At 45.9% G+C, this 22589-nt stretch overlaps 1 protein-coding gene across 2 annotated transcripts; it reads left to right on the top strand.

Annotated features, from left to right (window-relative positions):
• Positions 1-291: 291 nt before the first annotated feature.
• LOC134338862 (zinc finger protein 239-like) lies at positions 292-9669 on the top strand. Of its 2 annotated transcripts, XM_063035018.1 has the most exons (3): positions 292-721; positions 4287-4390; positions 6364-9669. In XM_063035018.1, the coding sequence occupies exon 3, from the start codon at positions 6730-6732 to the stop codon at positions 7840-7842; it is 1113 nt and encodes a 370-aa protein (XP_062891088.1). In that variant the 5' UTR covers positions 292-721; positions 4287-4390; positions 6364-6729; the 3' UTR covers positions 7843-9669. The 2 variants fall into 2 exon arrangements, with proteins under 2 accessions (XP_062891088.1, XP_062891087.1); XM_063035017.1 differs by lacking the exon at positions 4287-4390.
• Positions 9670-22589: the final 12920 nt, after the last annotated feature.

Raw genomic sequence — 22589 nt, 5'->3', positions numbered from 1 at the left:
CCGGAGCTCCGCCGTGGGGCCCGAGACTCCCGAAACGGCCGGAAGCGTTTGAAGCAACGGACGCAAAATGCTGGAGGAAGAGTAAACAGTCGACGTTTCTTGGTCGGGGTCTTGGTCCGAAACGTCGGCTGTATACTTTTCCATCGATGTTGTCTGGCCTGCCGAACTCCTCCAGCATTTTCTGTGTATTTCTTGGATTTCTGGCACCTGCAGATTTTGTCGTGGAAGGGTTTGAAGGTGCCTCGCACTCTCGCCGTTTACTGCTAAGTATGCCCGAGGGAAAAAATAACCTTGGGCTTGTATGTGGTGATATTAAATTGCACTTAAACATTTGACCTTTGAACTCCCTTACCGTGCAGGCCGCGCACGCGCAATACCGCTGGACAGATTAATATGGAGACCAGCGGCTCCGACGTTCCCGGACGGATGAGATTCTCTTCCTCAGCGTGGTCTCGGTCCTCAGTGTCACAGTGCAGGAGGCACCATTCACTGTACCCTCTCCCTCATTTTTGATCCACCCGCTTAAGCAGATTGATGGCTGCTGCACTGACAATAACAGTGAAGATGAGGGTGACGGACCAATCTGCGTTTGGTTTCTCCAATGCCGAGGAGACCACGGTGTGATCACCGATTTCAGCGGACGAGACTGGAAAAAGTGCGACTGAATCACCGCTTCACTTGGATGGAAAGTTCAGGACCGTGGATTGGGGGCGTGGACAAGGTGAGAGTCAGAATTCAGCACAGAATCAGGCCGTTAACCCATCTAGTTTGTATCGACCTGTTTTTTTCCCATTTACCCGCACCCGGACCATACCCTCTCATGCATGTAGCTATCCAAACTATTCACACTTGGCTGCATTAAAATTCCTTATGTCATTTTGCCAGTTGGTCCAGATCACGTTTTAAGCTTCGATACCCTTTCTCGCTGTCCACTACGTCCCAAATGTTATTGTCATCCTGATCCACATTATCATCTAAATCATCGATATAGGTAATAAACAAGAATGGACCAAGCACCAATCCCTGTGGTGCACCAGTGTAACAGACCTCCAGTTAGACAGACAACCATCTACTCCCACAATTTCATCCTGAATTTAATATTCAGGACTAGCTTCCCATGCTGTCATAGGCCTTGCTAATGTCCATTTACACAACGTCCACCGCCTTTCCAACATCAACCTTCCTCATACCAATTCAAAGTCTATATAACGTTAGTTAGCAATGTACTTGGTAGGGTTTATCTATGTTAACTATTCCTAATTGGGATTATGTCTGTCCAAATACTTTTATGTTCTATCCCAAAGAATACTTCCCAATAATTTACTCACAACTGATGTCAGGCTCACTGGCGTGTAGTTTCCGGGTTTATTCTTAGAACCTTTCCTAAACAATGGAACAGTTGCTGTCCTCCAGTCCTCTGGCACCTCAACTGTGGTACAGGCATTTTAAGCGTCTCTGTTAAGCCCCGGGCAATTTCTGGACTAGACTTCTGTAAGGTAGAGGGGACACTTTGCAGGCCTTGGAAATTTTTCTGCTTAATTTGCCTCAAGACAGCAAGCACCACCTTTTCTGTAATTGGGGTAAGTTCCAGCACCTCACTACTCTTAAGCCTCAGTCAGTTCTATAGATCCTGTGTATTTCTGTCAGGTAAATACAAATACAAACAACTCCCTTAAGATCTCTCCCTTCCCTTCTGGTTCTGTGGGTAGATCTCCACGCTGATCTTCAAAAGGACCAATTCTAGCGCTTGCCGTCCTTTAGCCTTTGATATATCTAGTGGGATCAGCGCCAGACTTCGGAGCGAAGGCTCCCGAGTTCGAATCCAGCCGGCTCCCTTGCACGCTTTCCATCCATGCTGGGTTGAGCGTCAAGCTAGCAACTCGGCCTCGTAAAAATAAGAAAGCCTGCTAAAAAAGTGCCGTCATGACAGCGTCCCGATGAATCCACTCAGAGTTAAGGGCTTTCTTCTTCTTCTATATCTAAAGAAGCCCTTGGAATTCTCTTCTACCTTATCAGCAGACCAACCTCATGTCCCTGTTTAGCCTTCCTGATTTCTCCCTGAAGTTGCAGGGGGGTGGGAAGCAGAGTGCCGGAATAGTTAGCAGAGAGGTTGTGGAGACAGATGTTGTTAAGACCTCAGACAAAGTCAAGAATCAAAAGGTTGAGCATGATCTGACTAATAAGCTGAGCTGTGTTTAGTTCAGTGCAAGGAGAATTACAGGAAAAGCAGATGAACTCAGGGCATGGATCAACACCTAGAATTTTGATATTGTAGCCATTAGTAAGGTTTGGTAGCAGGAGGGGCTGGTCTGCCATGTCAATATTCAGGGCCTCCACTGTTTTAGACACGACAGTGGGAGTGATTAAAGGAGGAAGGGTGGTGTTACTAGTCAGGAAAAATGTTCTGGCGGTGCTCAGTCAGGACAGATTAGTGAACTCGTCTACTGAGACGATATGGGTGGAACGGAATAATAAGAAATGTACGACCAAATTAGGGGGGCTATATTACAGACCACCCAACAGTCCAAGGAATTTAGAGGAACAACTTTGTAGAGAGATTGCAGACTGTTGGAAGAAACACAGGGTTGTTCCAGTAAATCATTTTAACTTTCCACATATTGACTGGGACTCCCATACTGTAAAAGGACTAGCTGGGATAGAGTTTGTCAAATGTGTTCAGGGAAGTTTCTTTAATCAGTACGTCCCGATGAGATGTTGATTTTCAAGAGATATTGAGGCCCTATTTTGGAAAATAAAAAAGAGGTGCATAGGCAGGTTGAAAGAAATGAAGTGTTCATGGAGTGTAATAAAATGCAAGAGAACACTTACGAAATCAGGGCTAAAAGAAAGTATGAGGTTGCCTTAGAAGACAAGGTGAAGGAGAATCCTAAGGAATTCTACAGGTATGTTAAGAAAAAAGGACTGCAAGGGATAAAGTTGGTCCTCTGCAAGATCAGAATAGTAATCCATGCATGGATGCAAAAGAGAGGGACTGATATTGAATGCACTTTTTGCATCTGTATTTATTCAGCAGACGGACACAGAGTGTATAGAAGGGAGGCAAAGTGGCATCAACTTCATGGACCCGGTACAGGTTACAGAGGAGGAGGTGTTTGCTGTCTTGAGGCAAATTAGTGTGGATAAACCCCCAGGGCCTGACAAGGTGATCCCTCAGACCCTGCAGAAGGCAAATGCAGAAATTGCTGGGGCCCTAGCGGAGATGCTTAAATCATCCTTAGCGACAGATGAGGTACCAGAGGAGTAGAGGATAGCCAATGTTTTTTTGATGTTTAAGAAAGGCTCTAAAAGGAAATTATAGGCCGATGAGCCTGACATCAGAAGTGGGAAAGTTTTCTAAGGGACCGGATATCTGAATACTTGGATGCCTGAATACACAGACTTACAGAAAAGATGTAAATAAGGTTGAAATAGTACAGAGAAAGTTTAGAAGGATGATGCTGGGTCTAGAGGACCTGATTTATAAGCAAAAATTGAATAGATTAGGACTTTATTCCTTAGAATTTAGAACACAGAAAGGAGATTTGATAGAGCTATACAAAATTATGAGGGGTATAGATAGGGTAAATACAAGCTGGTTTTATCCACACATCCCTCCCCACGGATCTCCCACCCGGCACTTATCTCTGTAAGCGTAAGTGCTACACCTGTGCCTACACCTCCTTTCTTGCCACCATTCAGGGCCCCAAACAGTCCTTCCAAGTGAGGCAACACGTCACCTGTGAGTCTGTTGGGGTCATCTGTTGCATACGGTGCTCCCGGTGCAGCCTCCTGTACATCGGTGAAACCCGACACAGATTGGGGGACCACTTCGTTAAGCACCTCCGCTCCATCCGCCACAACAGACAGGATCTCCGAGTAGCCACCCACTTCAACCCTTCTTCCCATTCCCATTCAGATATGTCCATACATGGCCTCCTCTACTGCCATGATGAGGCTAAACTCAGGTTGGAGGAGTAACACCTCATATACCATCTAGGTAGTCTCCAGCTCCTTGGTATGAACATAGAATTCTCCAACTTCTGGTAATTCCCTTCCCCTCCCTTACCTCTATCCTTATTTCACTCTGCCCCCTCCCCCAGCTGCCTATCACCTCCCTCATGGTTCCGCCTCCTTCTACTACCCAGTATGTTTTCCCCTATTCCTTCTTCACCTTTCCTGCCTATCACCTCCCTGCTTCCCCTCCCCCACCCCTTTGTCTTTCCCCTTACTGGTTTTTCACCTGGAACTTACCAGCCTTCTTCTTCCTCTCCCCACCTTCTTTATAGGGCCTCTGCCCCTTCCCTCAGTCCAGACGAAGGGTTCCGGCCCGAAACATTGACTCATTGTTTCCACTGATGCTGCCCGACCTGCTGAGTTCCTCCAGCGTGTTGTGAGTGTTTCTTTTATCCATTGAGGTAGTGTAAGGTTGTGTGGGACTACAACCAGAGGTCATGGGTTGGAGATGAAAGATGAAAAGATTAAGCAGACCATGAAGGAAAACTTCTTCACTGAGATGGCCGTCAGAGTGTAGAAGTAGCTACCAGTACAAGTGGTGCTTGCAAGCTGGATATGGGGAGAAGGCGGGAGATTGGGACTGAGAGGGAAAATGGATTATTCGTGGTGAAATGTTGGAGCAGACAATGGGCTAAATGGCCTAATTCTGCTCCTCTATCTTATGGCCTTCTGGTGTTGCTTTGGATATCCAGCATCTCCAGACTTACTCAGGTTGGGGTTTCATCAGCGTCATCGGTGTCTGCATCTCCATTGAGGGACAATTGCTCCAAGTTTAGGACACACCGTGGTTCTGCAAAGGCGGGATCTCAGCCCCACAATCTGTACCCGGGCCCCAGGAGCTTTCTGCTGATGAGTGAAGGTACCAAAGCTATTTCTGTGGCGCATATGGATCGTTGGAAGCATGACGGATAGATGTGTCTCTCATTTGCAGAGGTTTCTGGGTATAAAGGCAGCCATGGGTGACACTTCCAGTGCTTTCCCTGCCATAGGGCGTGCTTGGAAGGATAGACGGGGGAATGGGAGTGGATGGATCTCCCAGACACTGTCAGGCTCCATCTGTCTAAATCCACGGATTAAGAACTTGGAACAATCCTTTTCCAAACTTATTTTATTTCTTTGTAATATTGGTTGAGAGGAAAGGAGTCGTCGACACTAAGGTTTCCTCTTTTTTTATGATGTTACATAACAGCCCATGTCTTTTTTAGTTTAGTTGATTAATTCTGTTTAGATTAGTTTTTTTTTTGCGGAGGGGGGAATTATAGTTTTTTTTTCTCCTTATTCATGATTATTTCTAGATATTTTTCTTTGTTTTATATTGCTCATCTGTATCCTATATGATTAGGAGTTTTATCATTTAAATGTCATCTGGCTTTATAATTACTTATGCTGATTATAACAATGTATTCCCATTACCATGTTATGTTCATTATTATGAAACTAATAAAAAAGATTGAAAAAGAAAGAAAGAAAAGGAACAAAAATATACTTCTGAGTTCAACTCGGATGGAGAAGCTACCAGTAAAAAATACCAGTTAGAGCTGCATGGAAAAACAGAACAAAATCCTTCTACCGCCTTTAGTTCTTGAGAAAATCACCTTTGTTCTATCTCCTCGTGTTCTGGACCTTTCTACCCATGAGAATCTGTTTGGTACCATTCCCTCTGGGTACATAATGATATCAAACACTTTTGTCCTGGGTAGCAAGTGACCTGTAGCTTCCACATCACACAGGTGCCACACTCCAATTAGAAATCTTAGTGCCCTCCTCTTCATATTCATTGGTATTCCCCACTATCAATCACCTGGTGTGGTGGGGGTCAGAGTAATTAGAAAGTCTCCAGGCTCAGCCATGTGATATGTGTTCTCTGTAGTGCTGTGAGACATGAGCAGAACTTGAAATGATACTAATGGAGACACACTGAACCAAGTCACAGACAGTGATGGGCAAGAATGTCCATTCTCATACAGAGAGGAGGACTGTTAGACAATTTGATGGGCGATCTAGGTGCTCTGAGCTGTTAAGGAGCTGTTCCTTAACAGCTCAGAGCCTCTGCCCCTTCCCTCTTCAGTCCTGACGAAGGGTTCTGGCCCGAAACATTGACTGATCGTTTCCACGGATGCTGCCCGACCTGCTGACTTCCCCCAGCGTGTTGTGAGTGTTCCTCTGAAATGTTGTCCTTCACCCATTGATGTCTCTTGTCAATCTTTTTACAGATTAGAAATGACAAAGAATTTGTGTATGGGCATATAAAACAAAACAGCACGTCAGATGTGCTGTCTCGTGTCTAAATATTTAAGGAGTGACCAGATATTTCCTTTGTAACACCAATATATCTGTTTTTGATTCTAGGAGATGAAGAAGCATTTCATTCCAGCTGGAAATAGGTTTTGTGTCTGAAATAGAGTTTTCGTCTGTAACTCGGTGTAATCCACTGGAACCGGGATGCTGAGAACTCAACAGCATTGGTTCATTAGAGATCAGTTCTTCAACTGCATTGACTGTGTGAGGGATTCACTACGTCTGACATCTGACTTCACAAATTGTCAGAGAATTGAAAGCAAGGAGATATCATTCACCTGCTCTCAGTGAGGGAAAGGATTCTCTCATGCAGCCGATCCCCAGACACAACAGTGAGGCCATTTACCTGCTCAGACTGGGAAGGGATTCAATCAGTCATCTGACCTACTGGCACACCGGTCAGTTCACATTGGGGAGATGTCTCTTACCTGCTTAGACTGTGGGAAGGGATTTACTCGGTCATCTGACCTGAAGGAACATCAGCGAATTCACACTGGGGAGAGGCCGTTCACCTGCTCAGACTGCGGAATGAGATTTACTCGGTCATCTCAACTGAAGGAACATCAGCGAGTTCACACTGGGGAGAGGCCGTTCACCTGCTCAGACTGTGGGAAGAGGTTTCGTCGGTCATCTCAAATGAAGGAACATCAGCGAGTTCACACTGGGGAGAGGCCGTTCATCTGCTCAGACTGTGGCAAGGCATTTACTCGGTTATCTCAACTGAAGGAACATCAGCCAGTTCACACTGGGGAGCGGCCGTTCATCTGTTCAGACTGTGGGAAGGGATTTCCTCGGTCATCTCAACTATTGGAACACCAGTCAGTTCACACTGGGGAGATGCCATTCACATGTTCACACTGTGGGAAGGGATTCACTCGATCATTCAGCTTACAGAGACACCAATCTGTTCACACTGGGGAGAGGCCATTCGTGTGTTCCATGTGTGGGAAGGGATTTACTCGGTTATCTGACCTACTGGCACATCAGTCACTTCACACTGGGGAGACACCGTTCACCTGCTCAGACTGTGGGAAAGGATTCACTCGGTCATTTCACCTGAAGGAACATCGGCGACTTCACACTGGAGAGAGACCGTTCATCTGCTCAGACTGTGGGAAGGGATTCACTAAGTTATCCCACCTACAAACACACCAGCGAGTCCATAATGTGGAGAGGCCATTCACCTGCTCAGACTGTGGAAAGGGATTTACTCAGTCATCTCAACTATTAGGACACCAGCGAGTTCACACTGGGGAGAGGCCGTTTACCTGCTCAGACTGTGGGAAGGGATTCACTCGGTCATCTCAACTGAAGGTACATCAGCGAATTCACACTGGGGAGAAGCCATTTACCTGCTCAGACTGTGGGAAGGGATTCACGCGGTTATCTCAACTGAAGGTACATCAGCGAGTTCACACTGGGGAGAGGCCATTCGTGTGTTCAGTGTGTGGGAAGGAATTCACTCGGTCTTTCAGTCTACAGAGACACCAGCGAGTTCACACTGGGAGAGAGGCCGTTCACCAGCTTTGACTGTGAGAAGGGTTCACTCAGTCATGTAGCCTGCAGAAACACCAGTGAGTTCACACTGGGAGAGAGGCCACTCACCTGTTCTCTGTATGGGAGGGGTTTACACAATCATGCAACCTCCAGAGACACCGGCAAGTTGACACTGGAGAGAGGCATTTCACCTGCTCAGAGTGTGGGAAGGGCGCCACTGGATCAACTAATCTACTGGCACACCAGTCAGCTCACACTGGGGAGAAACTGTTTATCTGTCAGACTGTGGGAAGGGATTCACTCAGCCATTTCAGCCTACTGACACATCAGCGAGTTCACACTGGGGAGAGACCATTCACCAGTTCTGAGTGTGGAAAGTGATTCACTCGGTCATCTCACATTGTGACACACTATTCAGTTCACACTGGGGAAAAAGTTTAAATGGGCTGCATGTTGGATATTTAACCACTGAGATTGCTGAATCCAGGGGCAAGTTCAAAAGTGACTGTTGGTGTTAAACTCTGCAATTATTGCTGCTGCTCATCATACCCAGTTCTACACCCTGGTCACTGAGCCTGGGAGGAGTTCCTTCTGCCGATGTTCACTACTATGACTGGAGTTTACTATGCTGGGTCTGTGACGAATAAATCAGTTCTATTTTAAACTCTGTCTCAGGTACTTAGTGAACCCACAATACACCCAGTGTACAGTAGGGAGTCAACTGAGCCCAGCTGATCCCTGCCAGAGTTTCTGTTCCGTAACAGTCCTTTACATCCATCCCTGCCATTCACCTCTGGCTCTCCCTATGGAGATGGGTTCCAAACAGTCACCACTCTGTGGGTGAAGAGGTTTCCCTTGAAATTCCTGCATGACTTTCTGCAGATTGAAGGAGACGAATTGGCTGCAGTCATGTCTGGCTTGTTCTTCATCCTTTGAATATCTGGGGAAGGAGGAATGACATTGGTAGATAATGTCCTTTTTCCCTGTTCATTTCAACGATATAGGCCACTTTCACTGCTTCTAAAGGGCTTTTTCACACAGCTGGGTTGTTAGAATACACACTGCCCTCTAAAGTCTGAAAGTAGAATGGGGTCCGATAGTTCACTGGAACATGGTCAGAAACCAGAGACAGGTCAGCAGAAAATGGAGTTTGGGGCTCTGGACCGTGGTAGGGTTAAGAACACGTGATGAGGAACAGGGAAACAGAGCAGGGGTGTGGCAACAAATGGCAGGGTAGCAATACTTGGAAGCTAATTGACAGAGGAAAAACATTAGGTTGACTTTAACTGTTGATACACTATGTTGACATTGAGTATATTGCTTGTGGGAGCTTGCTATGTTAAACTGACTAATGAGTTCTCATAAAAATATCGACTTGATTGCTGACATTTGGCATAGAGGAGGCGATGCTTGTAAGTACTTTCAAGACGTTATTCTTACCCAGAAATCTGAGTTTTAGAATGTACTATCACTGTGAATTGAGTGTGCATGTGCTGAGTCTGTTGGATCTGACTGTTTAATTGTCATTTTCTTTGCAGTTTTACATTAGTTATCTGCTTGTATTTTAAGTAGCCTTTGTATACATAATAGTTTAATATGCCTGTACAAATTACAATTCTGGGACTTATTTGCACTTCATTTAATAAGTAAGTATTTCCTCATTGGTTAATTTGTACTGCAATATTGACTAAGTACTTTCTTATTAGATTATTGTTGTCATAGATTTGAGTGGAAATTTTTATTTGTGTATGAAAGTAGCTGTGTTATACAAGGTGCCATCTTTAGTTTCTCTTGCTTCTTCACGTCATAGGCCCCTGTCACTGATCTGTTCCTGTTCTATCATCTTTTAATAAAACAATCGTGAAGCAACTTGTTTTATGCCTCATTCCTGACTTCTAAAAGAATCTTAGATTTAAACTTACAAAATCCATCAATTGCAATAGTCAGCAGGATCTAGAGCTTGGAATAATCCAAGACAAAGACAGAATATTCGGTGCCTAAACAAAATTTCAAGATCCTGGTCGAGAGCACAGGTTCAACTTCAAAAAGAAGGGTCTTAGCCCAAAACATTAACTGTTTAGTCTTCCACAGATCCTGCTGGTACTCAGCCTCAACCACATCTCTTTCATTTCACGCATATCTACTATCACAACATCTCACATTTATCTGGGTTAAACTCCATATGCCATTTCTCAGCCCATATCTGCAATTAATCTAAATTTTATACTTACTATCAATTTGTAATCCAGGGAGTGGGAAGTGCGGAATCAAATATCGCTGTGATGATTGTACGTTCTAGTATCAATTGTTTGGCAACAATAAAGTATAAAGTATTGTATTTTTTGCCAGTTTTCTACTCTATCCAGAACTGCATCAGTCTTGGTGTCATCCACAAATTTACCAACCCACCCAGCTATATTTTCATTTGTCAGCTATATACGCCACAAACAGCACAGATCCCAGCAGAACTCCATTAATTACGGACCTGTAGCTTAAATAAGTCCCTTCAACCACTACCCTTTGTTTTCTTCTTGCCAGCCAGTACTGAATTCAAACAGCTAATTTGCCACAGAATTCATGCATCTTCTGTATTAGCCTCCCATAAGGCACTTTGTCAAATGCTGTACTAAAATCCATGCAGACAACAATCACTGCCCTACCTTCATCAATCTCTCGTCGTCTTGTCAAAAAAACCAATCAAGTTGGTAAGGCACGATCTGCTATGCACAAATCCATGCTGGCTCACCCTAGTTGTGCCAAGTGCTTATATACCCTATCTCTAAGAATTTTCTCCAGCAGTTTCCCTACAACTGAGACTCAGCGGCTTGCAGTTCCCAGGAAGTTCCCCTGTTCCTTTCTTAAGCAGAGGTACATTAGCCACTCGCCAGTCGCCCGGAGTTCAGATGTGATAGCTGTCTCAGAGGACCGTCCGTTGTTGGCTGTAATTCTCCGGAGTTCGGGTGCCATCACTGTCTTCAGAAACCGTTTGATATAATTCTCTGGAGGTCGCATGGTTGTGCTGTATAGGGAGACTGATGTAGTTCTCTGGAGTTTATATACTGGCGTTGTATAGAGACGGTTTGATGTAATTCTGTGGAGTCTGTATGATGGTGCTGTACAAGAAGACTGAGGGAATACTATGGAGTCTGTATGGTGGCGCTGTACTGGGAGACTGTCTGCTATAATCTCTGGAATTTGGATGCTGGTGCTAAATAGGCAGACTGTTATGTTTCCCAGAGTGAAGCTGGAGAGAGTGTTTCTGCCGAGAGCGCTTCCGTGAGATTTTCGCTATGGAGAACAGTGCTGCAATGATTGTAGAAAAGTATTTCTACTTTATACAGGCTGTGTATTCATCATATCATTCCTGCTTTTACTATATGTTACTGTTATTTTTATTTTAGGTTTTATGTGTTATTTGGTATGATTTTGGTAGGTTATTTTTCTGGGTCTGCAAACGCGCACAAATTTTTCCCATATAAATAAATGGTAATTGCTTCTTCACTTTACGACATTCCGGCTTACGAACCGTTTCATAGGAACACTCTACCTTCTGGAGTCTGTATGGTGGTGCTGTACAAGAAGACTAATGTAATACTATGGAGTCTCGGGCAGGCAGGTCATCTTCTTCTATGCCTGCCTGCCTCGATGTCGAAGGTCGAGGTTCATCATCTGCTGTGGCTGATGTGGAAGGCTTGAAAAACAACGGTATGCTTGACTTGCTTGACTGCTTATCCTCGCGCATTTTTCTATCATCTCAAGCTGTTGCTTCACGTTCAGTTCCTGGACGACTTCACTTTCGGTCCGTTCGCTACTGCATTCGGTTTCGATTATTATCCTTTCCTCTTCCAGTTGCATCAGCTCTTCATCTATCAGTTCTTGGTCATGGGATGCCAAAACCTCTTCAACATCATCTTCGTCAGCTTCCACAAGCCAAACTCACTTTGTCCTTGCTTCGTTCACCACGATCGGTACGCTTAATTATGTTTACTTTTACGTTAAGTGTAGCACCCTTACGAGCTCTTGTAGGCTTTTCCGATACCTTAGAACTCATCTTGCTGACGGCTGCTTAAAGGCATGTATTTAAGCAATGCCGGCCAGAATGCAGTTCCGGGGGAGGAGCTTGGCTGCTGGGGCGCGCGGCGCGCTGCCTTTTTTCGTAACAGTGAAAACACCTTCCGATAGCGAAAACAGGTAACTAATGTAGGTCTTTCATAACAGCGAGGTTTCGTAAAGTGAACATTCAAAAAGCAGGGGACACCTGTATCTTTGCTACTTTTCAGAAACTCCCATCACCTGCAGTTTCTTAACTCTACCCACAATGATTCTACACCTTCTGACCCTGTGTCATATCTTATCAAGGATCTGGAAACTTGTCTGTCCTTTTGATACAATGTATATTTTTGGATGTTAAGCTCCCCCCACAACCTTCTTTCAACCACGATTGAGTAATGCCCACAACGCCAATCGCTAACTGCATTACAAGATCATCAGATTCATTCTGTATACTGCATGCATTTAGATAAAAAGCCTTCAGTCTTGTATCCAACAACTTCTTCAATGTTCTCTCCCTTTTGCAGTGCAACATTAAACTGACTGCAATTTAGCCCAATGATCTGCCTGACCTTCCTGAGAGTTTCACTACTCACTGCCTCTGCTTGTAACCCAGCAACCCTATCCTCAGTCCTATCATCCGGTTCCCATCCTCCTGCCAAATTAGTTCAAGCTCTCCCTAACAGCTCCAGCAAATATATCCGCAAGGATAATGTATCCTTCCGGTTTCCAATGTAGCTATGTCTGCACACTGTGTCAGCTTATCATCTTTACTGTTGCCTTACTGAACTTCCACACTCAGAAAGGTTGCACAAGGGGAAGCTCGCCTCTCACAGATTTGGTTCAGTGTCTGCACTCCGTTTTGTCAGCACACCATCTTAAGAACACAGGACATAGGAGCAGAATTAGGCCATTTCGCCCGTCGCATCTGCTCAGCCATTCCGTCATGGCTGATATATTAGCCTTCTCAACCTCTTTCTCCTGCCTTCTCCCCATAATCTTTGATGCCATTACTAATCGAGAACCGATCAATCTTCACTTTAAATATACCCAATAACTTTGCCTCCATAGTCTTTGTGGTAACAAATTCCACAGAGTCACCACCTTCTCACTAAAGAATTTCATCTTCATTTCTATTCTAAAGGGACTTCCTCATATTCTGAGGCTGTGCCCGCTGGTCTAAGATTCCCCCACTATAAGAAACATCCTCTCTATGTCCACCCAATCTCGGCCTTTTAATCTTCAGTGGGTTTCAATTAGATCCTCCATCATTCTTCGAAATTCCAGTGAGTACAGGCCCAGAGCCATCAAATGTTCCTCATACGTTAACCCTTTCTTTCCCTTGATAATTCTCTCGAAGCTCTTCTGGACTCTCTCCAATGCCATCACGCCCTTTCTCAGATAAGGGGCCCAAAACTGCTCACAATACTCCAAGTACAGTCTGACCAATGCCTTTTTATGCCTCAATATTGCATCCTTGCTTTTATATTTTAGTCCTCTTGAAGTGAATGTTAACATTTCATTGCCCTTCCTTGCCACCGATTCGACTTGCAAGTTAAACTTTAGGAATCCTGTATCAGAATTCCCCAGTCCTTTTGCACCACTGATTTCTGAATTTCCGCCCTCCAAAGCGCCACATTGCCCCTCACCTGAGGGGTCAGCTGTCCTCAGTAACCTCAGAGTCAACAACAAAATCCAAAAGTCCTGGTGGTGGTCAACGCCGCTATCTGAGGCGTTGTGGGTGTCTGTAGCCCCTCCCCACCCTCCGAACTGACTGGAGGCATTATTTGATGAGGCGAGAGGCAGGACACCGCAGTGTCACTTCCTTCCTTCAGCCTCACTGGGTCGGTGGTAGCCGAGAGCCGATACGGTGCCAGCCGCTCCCCATGTAGCACGACTGCCTTTCGTCTCTCAGGCAACCACACCCGGTATATCACATCAGAGATTAGGTCGAGTACCTCTCCCGGTCGTTTCCAACGGCTTCCAAGCTTGGGGAATAGCGCCTTCTTCCGGGTGGGGCAGCAGCTCCATAATGGCCTCCACCAGGTATTGCTGCATTGGCGCAGCTTGCCCAACGTCTTTGCGACCCCGAAATGGCCGGCTCCCACCAGCCTGTACCTCGACCGCAGCACCATGGCGTGGAGCTGTCGGGGGACCACCCACTGCAAGAGATGTCTGCCGTTGTCGGAAAACTGCTATGGCTGGAACAGCAACCTGTAACATATATCCAGCCTGCCCCACTCAGAGTCCCTGAATCCATGGCGGAGACCTCTGCCCACTCCGGAAGCTGTCCCACGCACAGCCACCCCCCTCACATGGGACAGCATGGAATTGGTCACTGCTGGTCAATACTGGAGAGGTCTACCTCGCCGATGGCTGCCATCTGAAGCGCCGCCACCACCGCTTGCCCCTGGTTCCGCTGTGTTGCTTTGAACTCTGGGGTGCGCTGCACTGCGGTGGGCCACTGTAAGACCGTGGTGATCGATGCAGCGCCCGCCTGGTCCGCTTCCTGGAGCCGCCCCGCCGGAGAGCCACGGCTTCAGCGTCGAGGTGGGTGTTGCTCTGGCACACCCACAAGGGCCAGCAGGTCAAGGCCATCTCGTGCTCCACTATCTTTTTACCCACTGCGATGCGCAGCCGTCTCTTCCCTCTCATCGCCTCACAGGCACCAGTCAGCTGGACCGCCGTCGTTGTCCAACCAGGCGGGGATGGCTGGACTGTATTGGGGAGGACACTAGGACGGATGATGGTGATGGGTGACCCCATGTCCACCAACGCACGGCAGCTGATGCCCTCTACGCAGTCCAAGTCATGCTCTTTATCCAAGCGGCCCACCCGCAGAGGCGACAACGGAGAGATTCGAGATCTCGGGTGGTGCCCTCCCCTTGGTGTTTCCCGATGGCTACGCCGGTGCGGGACAGTCCCGGCCCAAGTGGCCTGGCCTCGCCACGCCGGTAGCAAAGATCGCACCGTGGCACGCGGCGGGAAAAGCCAGGCGCAGCGCTGGTCGGACCAGTCTCGTGGGCTCCTCCTCGTCAGTTTCTTCCTCTGCCTCGGCGACACAAGCTTGGGCTCCAGTGTCAGGTCAAGGCGCACCGCCGTCTCTGTGGTGCTCCACCCGTTGTGCCGAAAGGTAAGTTTGACTTGCGCCAGGTAAAGCTCCAGGCGGCTGGCACCATTGTATCTGGGAAGCTTCGGTGTGAATTACTGAGGCCCGTTAGTCTTCCTCTTGCTCCAGCTGTGTCGGTGGTGCCTGCCTTGTTGCCCGTCCTTCCATGGCTGCGGTCAACCTTATGTTCCCCGGTTTGGGCCACGAGAGAGGTGGATGATGCTCTCCACTCTGTCCCCTGTGCTGTTGGAGACTGAATACACTCGCCCTGGAAAGGCACGATTCTTGGTTCCCAGGTTCTCCCTCCAGGTCAGCGTCCTGTCTTCGGGAGCTCGGCTCGGGTGTGCGGGGGAGGCATACTGCTGGGTCCCTCCACTTATTCCCCAGGTTTTAGGGCGCTCCATCCAGCGTTGTAGTTCTTCAATCTCGCCGTTAATTTCCAATCCTAATCCAAACACCAAGGTGGTGAGCATTCGGTCCATGCAAAAACACGTTTATCTCAACTGACATCTTTACTGTGACAAGTACAAAACCCGGGGAGGGAACCCACTCAAGTCACATACAGACGGGGGCGGTAACTATTACACACTCTTCCTACCTTGTCAATTCACTTATTTATTCAATTCATACCTTTGTCATTGGTACCTGCATGGACACTGACTGGATTGAGGATGTTAATATTTTCGTGTGTGTGTGCTCTAGCATATCATAAACCAACTGTCTACCAATTCCACCATATTTTAAATTTATTACTATAGAGTCTCAGACATACAGAACATTCAGCCCCTTGAGTCTGTTCTACCATTCCAACACGCTGATTTATTATCCCTCTCAACCCCATTCTCTTGCCTTCTCCTCCGAACCTTTGATGCTCTGACTCATCAAAAACATATCAAGATATGCTTTAAATCTATACAAAGATTTGGCCTCTATCAACATCCGTGGTAATGAATTCCGAAGTTCAAAGTAAAATGCATGCAGTAAAGTACATACATGTCACCACGTACAACCCTGAGATTCCTTTTCTGAGGGCATTCATAGCAAATCTATAAAACAGTAACTGTAAACTGTAAACAAACTATGAAAATGCAGATATAAATAAATAGGAATAAATAACCAGAATGAAGTAACAATATAACAGAGTCCTTAAATGGGTGTAGCTTTCCCCTTTTGTTTCAGAGCTTGATGGTTAAGGGGCAGTAACTGTTCTTGAACCTGGTGTTGCGAGTCCTGAGCCACTTGTACTTTCTACCTGATGGCAGTGGTGAGGAAAGAGCATGGCCTGGGTGGTGAGGATCTGATGATAGATTGTGCTTTTCTATAGTAATGTTTCATGTAGATGTGCTCAATGGCTGCGAGGGCTTTACCTGTGATATACTGGGCTGAATCCATTACCATTTGTAGGGTTTTCTGCTCAAAGGCACTGGTCAGAGGTTCGAAGTTTTCGGACGGACTCAGAGTCGGACTGTGGTCGGGGTGCTTCCAGGATACTGCATTTGCAAGTTTGCGGTGCTGGAAGCTCATGGCAGGGAGAGTTTCTCCCTTCAACCGTCTGCGTGAGATGATGGGACTTTCGAGAGACTTTGAGACTTTTTTTTACGTGCCCATGGTCTGTTCTTCATCAAATTATGGTATTGCTTTGCACTGTTGTAACTATATGTTATAATTATGTGTTTTTTTGTCAGTTATTTTAGTCTTGGTTTGTCTTGTGTTTCTATAATATCATTCTGGAGAAACAAATTGTATCATTTCTTAATGCATGCATTACTAAATGACAATAAAAGAGGACTGCGTGTCTTCATAATCTAAATCTAAATCTGAATGTTCGCAAACTAGGCCGTAATGCAGCCAGTCAGCACACTTTCCACCAGATACCTATAGAGGTTTGCCCAGGTTTTTGATTACATGCCCAACCCCACCAGGCTCCTAAGGAAGTAGAGGCACTGTTGTGCTTTCTTCACAATGATATTTATATGATGGGTCCAGGACAGGTCCTCTGAGATAGTGACACCCAGGAATTGAAAGTAACTGACCCTCTCCACCTCTGATCCTCCAATGATTACTGGCTGATGGACCCCTGGTATCCCTCTCCTGCAGTCCACAATTAGTTCCTTGGTCTTATTGACATTATGCGAGATTCACAGATTCACCATCATCTGCCTGAAGAATTTGCCCCTCATCTCTTTTCTAAATAGATGTCCCTCTATTCTGAGGCTGTGCCCTCTGCTCCTCCATTATAGGAATCATTCTCTCCAGATTCACTCTCTCAGTTTTCAATATTTGATAGGTTTCAATGAGCTCCCCCAACATTATTCTAAAGTTCAGCGAGTACAGACCCAGAGCCATCAAAAGCTCCTTATACTTTAACCTTTTTATTCCCAGAATTATTTTTGTAAACCTCTTCTGGACCCTCTCCAATGCCAACACATCTTTTCTTGGGCAAGGGGCCAAAACAGCTCATGTTGCTCCAGGTGCAGTCCAACCAATGTCTTATAAAGCCTCAGCAATACATCCTTGTTGTTATATTCTGGTCCACTTGAAATGAATGCTGACATTGCATTTGCCTTCCTTCACAAATCCAGGGTGCAGGGTGACTCAGGAAATCCAGGGATGGGTGTATCACATTTAATTACCTCCACAGCCAGCCTTTCCTCGGGATAGGCCATTCTGCCCACCAATCTCTCCAAACAACACACATCAAAGTTGCTGGTGAACACAGCAGGCCAGGCAGCATCTCCCTGACTGACGAAGGGTCTCGGCCTGAAACGTCGACTGTACCTCTTCCTAGAGATGCTGCCTGGCCTGCTGCGTTCACCAGCAACTTTGATGTGTGTTGCTTGAATTTCCAGCATCTGCAGAATTCCTGTTGTTTGAATCTCTTCAAACCCTCATCTTCACTTAGAGGAGGCTGAAAAACAGGAATAGGCCACTCGGCCCTTCAAGCTGGCCCTGGATTGTTGCCTGTGCCACATGCCAATGAGGATTAGCGTAGGATGATTTGGCTGAAGAATTAGTGCACCAGACAGGTTTTTGGATTTTTCAACCATTGGGATCTCTTATGGGGAAGGTCTGTCCTGCACAAATAGGATAGGTTACAGCTGAATTCATGGGAGACCAATATTGTTGCGGGCAATTTTGCTAGAGTTCTTGTGGAGGATTTAAACTAATAGGCAGGGGAATGGGAACCGGAGTGATGCTGTTGAAGATGGTGCAGTCAGGATACAAGAAGACAAGGTGTGTAGTGGGCCTGTGAGGAAGAATAGGCAGATGACTGGATAAATCTGGAGTCAGTGGGATGAGTGGAAGTGTTACATAAGTGCAAACTCAGAAAGGGTGATGAATACAGAACTGAAGGTGTTGTGTTTGAGTGCACTCAGTTTACGGAATAAGTTAAATTATCTTGTATACAATTGGAAATTGGCGGTTATGACTGTGAGAATTACTGATGTTACGTAACCAGCAACAATGAATATCAACGGAGTCAGGTTGTATAAAAATAAACCACACATTTATTAAACATTGATAAACAATAAAAAAAATCAAACGAAAACCTTAACCGGAAATTAACTGTTATGTGGCCATTCTACAAACCGCCACTGAAAAGGTACATCAACAAATCTGGCAGAAATGGGCAAACTGCCAGTCCAACACTATTGTACCTTACAATAGAAAGTAAAACTCTGTTTTAAATTGAAACTGTGTCATAAAGCAAATACGCAACGGAACAGAATCTCTGGCTGACGTTCTAACTGGAAAACTAAACTGCGTCACTGGGGTCTCCCTTTTATATACCTGTTGAGAATAGATCATCATGTGACCTCACATTGGTGGGAAAATTGCATCATGTGATCTCCAACAAAAAAAAAACCATGACATCATGGTCATAAGACAGTCACAAGATATCCATGAGGTATGTAACACTGAGTCATGGCTGAAAGAAGATCATAGTTGGGAGTTTAACATCTAAGGATAAATAAACATTGTATTAACATAGAAACATAGAAAATAGGTGCAGGAGTAGGCCATTCGGCCCTTCGAGCCTGCACCGCCATTTATTATGATCATGGCTGATCATCCAACTCAGAACCCCACCCCAGCCTTCCCTCCATACCCCCTGACCCCTGTAGCCACAAGGGCCATATCTAACTCCCTCTTAAACATAGCCAATGAACTGGCCTCAACAGTTTGCTGTGGCAGAGAATTCCACAGATTCACCACTCTCTGTGTGAAGTTTTTCCTAATCTCGGTCCTAAAAGGCTTCCCCTCTATCCTCAAACTGTGACCCCTCGTTCTGGACCTCCCCAACATCGGGAACAATCTTCCCGCATCTAGCCTGTCCAATCCCTTTAGGATCTTATACGTTTCAATCAGATCCCCCCTCAATCTTCTAAATTCCAACGAGTACAAACCCAGTTCATCCTGTCTTTCTTCATATGAAAGACCTGCCATCCCAGGAATCAATCTGGTGAACCTTCTTTGTACTCCCTCTATGGCAAGGATGTCTTTCCTCAGATTAGGGGACCAAAACTGCACACAGTACTCCAGGTGTGGTCTCACCAAGGCCTTGTACAACTGCAGTAGTACCTCCCTGCTCCTGTACTCGAATTCTCTCGCTATAAATGCCAGCATACCGTTCGCCTTTTTCACCGCCTGCTGTACCTGCATGCCCACTTTCAATGACTGGTGTATAATGTGTTACGAGAATACACATAAAATTAAGATGTTTGCTGGCCTGGGCTAGCATCAGTGGCATCAGCAGTTGGTCTGCCACCTGCCCTCAGGGGAAGGAGAGATAAGGAACAATGGAGCAGCGTCTGGAGATGTGTAATGAAGGGATGTGGGAGGGAGAGCTGTCTGGAGCGGCTCCCCCCTTTGAACCCTGAACTGTTTGAAGTGATGGACAGGCGATACCCCAGCAGGGGGATAAAAAGGGACAGGTTCGCTAAGACAGACACACACGCCACCCGAGGTAACGAGACCCTGGAAGCGGTGCGCTTCCCACGAGTGGGTGAGAAGTACCAGACAACGACAAGGGTGGAAAGGTACGATCAGCGGGAACCCGGTGTGTGTCCGCCCTTGCCTGGGTGCCGGGTTCACTGCAGAGGATCGACCGCATCTGGAGGAGGGGTCACAGTCGGTGACCTCAGGTGACATCACCAAGGACCCGCCCAAATGCTGTTTGTGAGCCATCTCGCTGGTCTGTGAGTGAAGCTGTGCTGAATGATGAGTTGTTCCTATTCTGTGTCTCTCTTCCCCCACCTTGTCCACCGCCATGGCAACGATTACTGCGAACTGAACTACTAAACTGGACTGAACTTTGAGTCATTTTGAAATTGGTCATTTACCCCTAGACAACGATAGCTTGATTGATGCTGTTATCTTAATTCTGTGCACATGTGCGTTTATCATCGCTGAACTGTTGCATTTATTATCCTTTCGATTAATGTGTTGCTTGTTTCTTTAATAAAACTTTCTTAGTTCTAGTACTCCAGACTCCAACTGAGTGATCCATTTCTGCTGGTTTGGCAACCCAGTTACGGGGTACGTAACAAATGACACCCAGGTCTCGTTGCACCTCCCCTTTTCCTAATTGGCCACCATTCAGATAATAATCTGTTTTCCTATTTTTGCCACCAAAGTGGATAACTTCACATTTATCCACATTAAATTGCATCTGCCATGAGTTTGCCCACTCACCCAACCTATCCAAGTCACCCTGCATCCTCTTAGCATCCTCCTCACTGCTAACACTGCCACCCAGCTTCGTGTCATCCGCAAACTTGGAGATGCTGCATTTAATTCGCTCATCCAAGTCATTAATATATATTGAAAGGAAAGTCAAGGAGGCAGGTGGGTAGGTTGGTTCTGTTGGTAAAGATGAAATCCTTAGCAAGAGGCGACACGTGATCAGAAGGTATCGAATCCTTGTGGGGAGAGTGAAGGAACTACAAGGGTCAAAAGACTCTGATGGACTAAAAACAGTTGCCGGGATGTGGGGTGAAATTTACAATGGGATTGTAGTTATTTAAAAAGGGCAATGTTGCGATAGTCATAGTGAATTTCAAGATGCAGGTAGATTGGGAAAATCAGGATCGTGCTGGACCCCCAAGAAGGGAATTTGCTGAATGCCTGCATGATGGCTTATTAGAATAGATCAGTGAAAGGCAATTCTGGATTGGGTGTTTGTAATGAAACAGGTTGGATTAGGGAGCTTCAGGTAAAGGGATCCTTAAGAAGCAGTGATTGTAATATTCTAGAATTTATCCTGCAGTTTGTGAGAGAGAAGCACAAATCAGGTGTATCATTATTACAGTGGAGTGAAGGGAATTACAGAGACATGAGAGAGAAGCTGGCCAAAGTTGATTGGATAAGAATGGCAGCAGAACAGCAAATGGCTGGAGTTTCTGGGAGTAATTTGGGAGGTGCAGGACAAATACATCCCAAAGATGAAGTATTCTGAAGGGAAGATGAGGCAACCATGGCTGATGAGAGAAGTCAAAGATAGAATAAAAGCAAAACAGAGAGCAAAGGATTTTGTTTATGGGAATCTCAAACACAGCAGCACGTCAGTCCTGCTGTGCCTGTCAGTTCAACAGCACATGAATGCCACTGTTCCTTAAATGTAAAGCAGATTCCTGAAAAGGCAACACATCAATCACAGCAAGAACAGGAATATGTGGACACATCCGTGATTTGACTTGCTGAATGGCCATAGAGTTGATAGCAGTGAGATGTCATTCATTGGTTCTCATTTTGGAAGGGACTCGCTAGGCCATTGCACCTGCAGACACACCAGCAAATTCGCACCGGGGAGAGGCCAATCACCTGCTCCGAGTGTGGGAAGGAATTCATCCAAGACTTCAATCCACAGAAATACCAGAGTTCACACAGGGGAGCTGCTGTACACCTGTTCTGAGTGTGGGAAGGGTTTCATTCAATTATTCCAGCATGTGTGGCTCCAAGCAGTTCATAGTAAGTAGAGGCCACACTTCTGTCCTGAGTGTGCAAAGAAATTTACTCAATCATCCCAACTGTTGTAACACCAGCAACTTCACATCAGGGAGGAAGTTCAAATAAGCTTTATGTTAAAATTTTAATCATCATAGTAGCAGCATCCAGTTGCAAGTTCCCGACTAATTGTTAACATTAGATTCTCCGGTTCTTGCAGCTGTTCATCACACCCAGGACTGAGCTTTGAAGAGTCTGCTCTGCTGATGTTAGCCTGAAATTAACCTGGTGATTAATGATATGGATCTATGCAAGTAAGTGAATTCTTTTTCAAATCATGTGTCTCAGGTGCTTGCATCCAGGGTATATTAAAGAGGCCGCTCAGTCCAGCTGGACCCTGCTTGTGTTTTCTTCAATATCAGTGCTTTTAAACCCACCCCTGCCGTTCACCCCTTGCTCTCCTTGTGATGACGGGTTACAACTGTGGGTGAAGAGGTTTCTTTGAATTTCCTCGATGACTTCCTGCAAACGGACCAAGATGATGAGCTCACTGTGAATTAGTCCCAAATATGCCTCGTTCCTCAGGGCTCTGGGCCAAGGAAGAATGTCATGGTTGGTTCCTCCCCAAACTTCTTCCCTGCTCTTTCCCACATTTTGGGTCATTTTCACTGAT

Source organism: Mobula hypostoma, chromosome 28, assembly GCF_963921235.1.
Source record: "Mobula hypostoma chromosome 28, sMobHyp1.1, whole genome shotgun sequence".
Lineage (NCBI taxonomy): Eukaryota > Metazoa > Chordata > Chondrichthyes > Myliobatiformes > Myliobatidae > Mobula > Mobula hypostoma.
This window is presented reverse-complemented; position numbering and strand designations above follow the sequence as displayed.

Coding starts and splice junctions, on each gene's coding strand:
- LOC134338862 (XM_063035017.1), top strand. CDS start 6,730: ATGTCTCTTACCTGCTTAGACTGTGGGAAGGGATTTACTCGGTCATCT.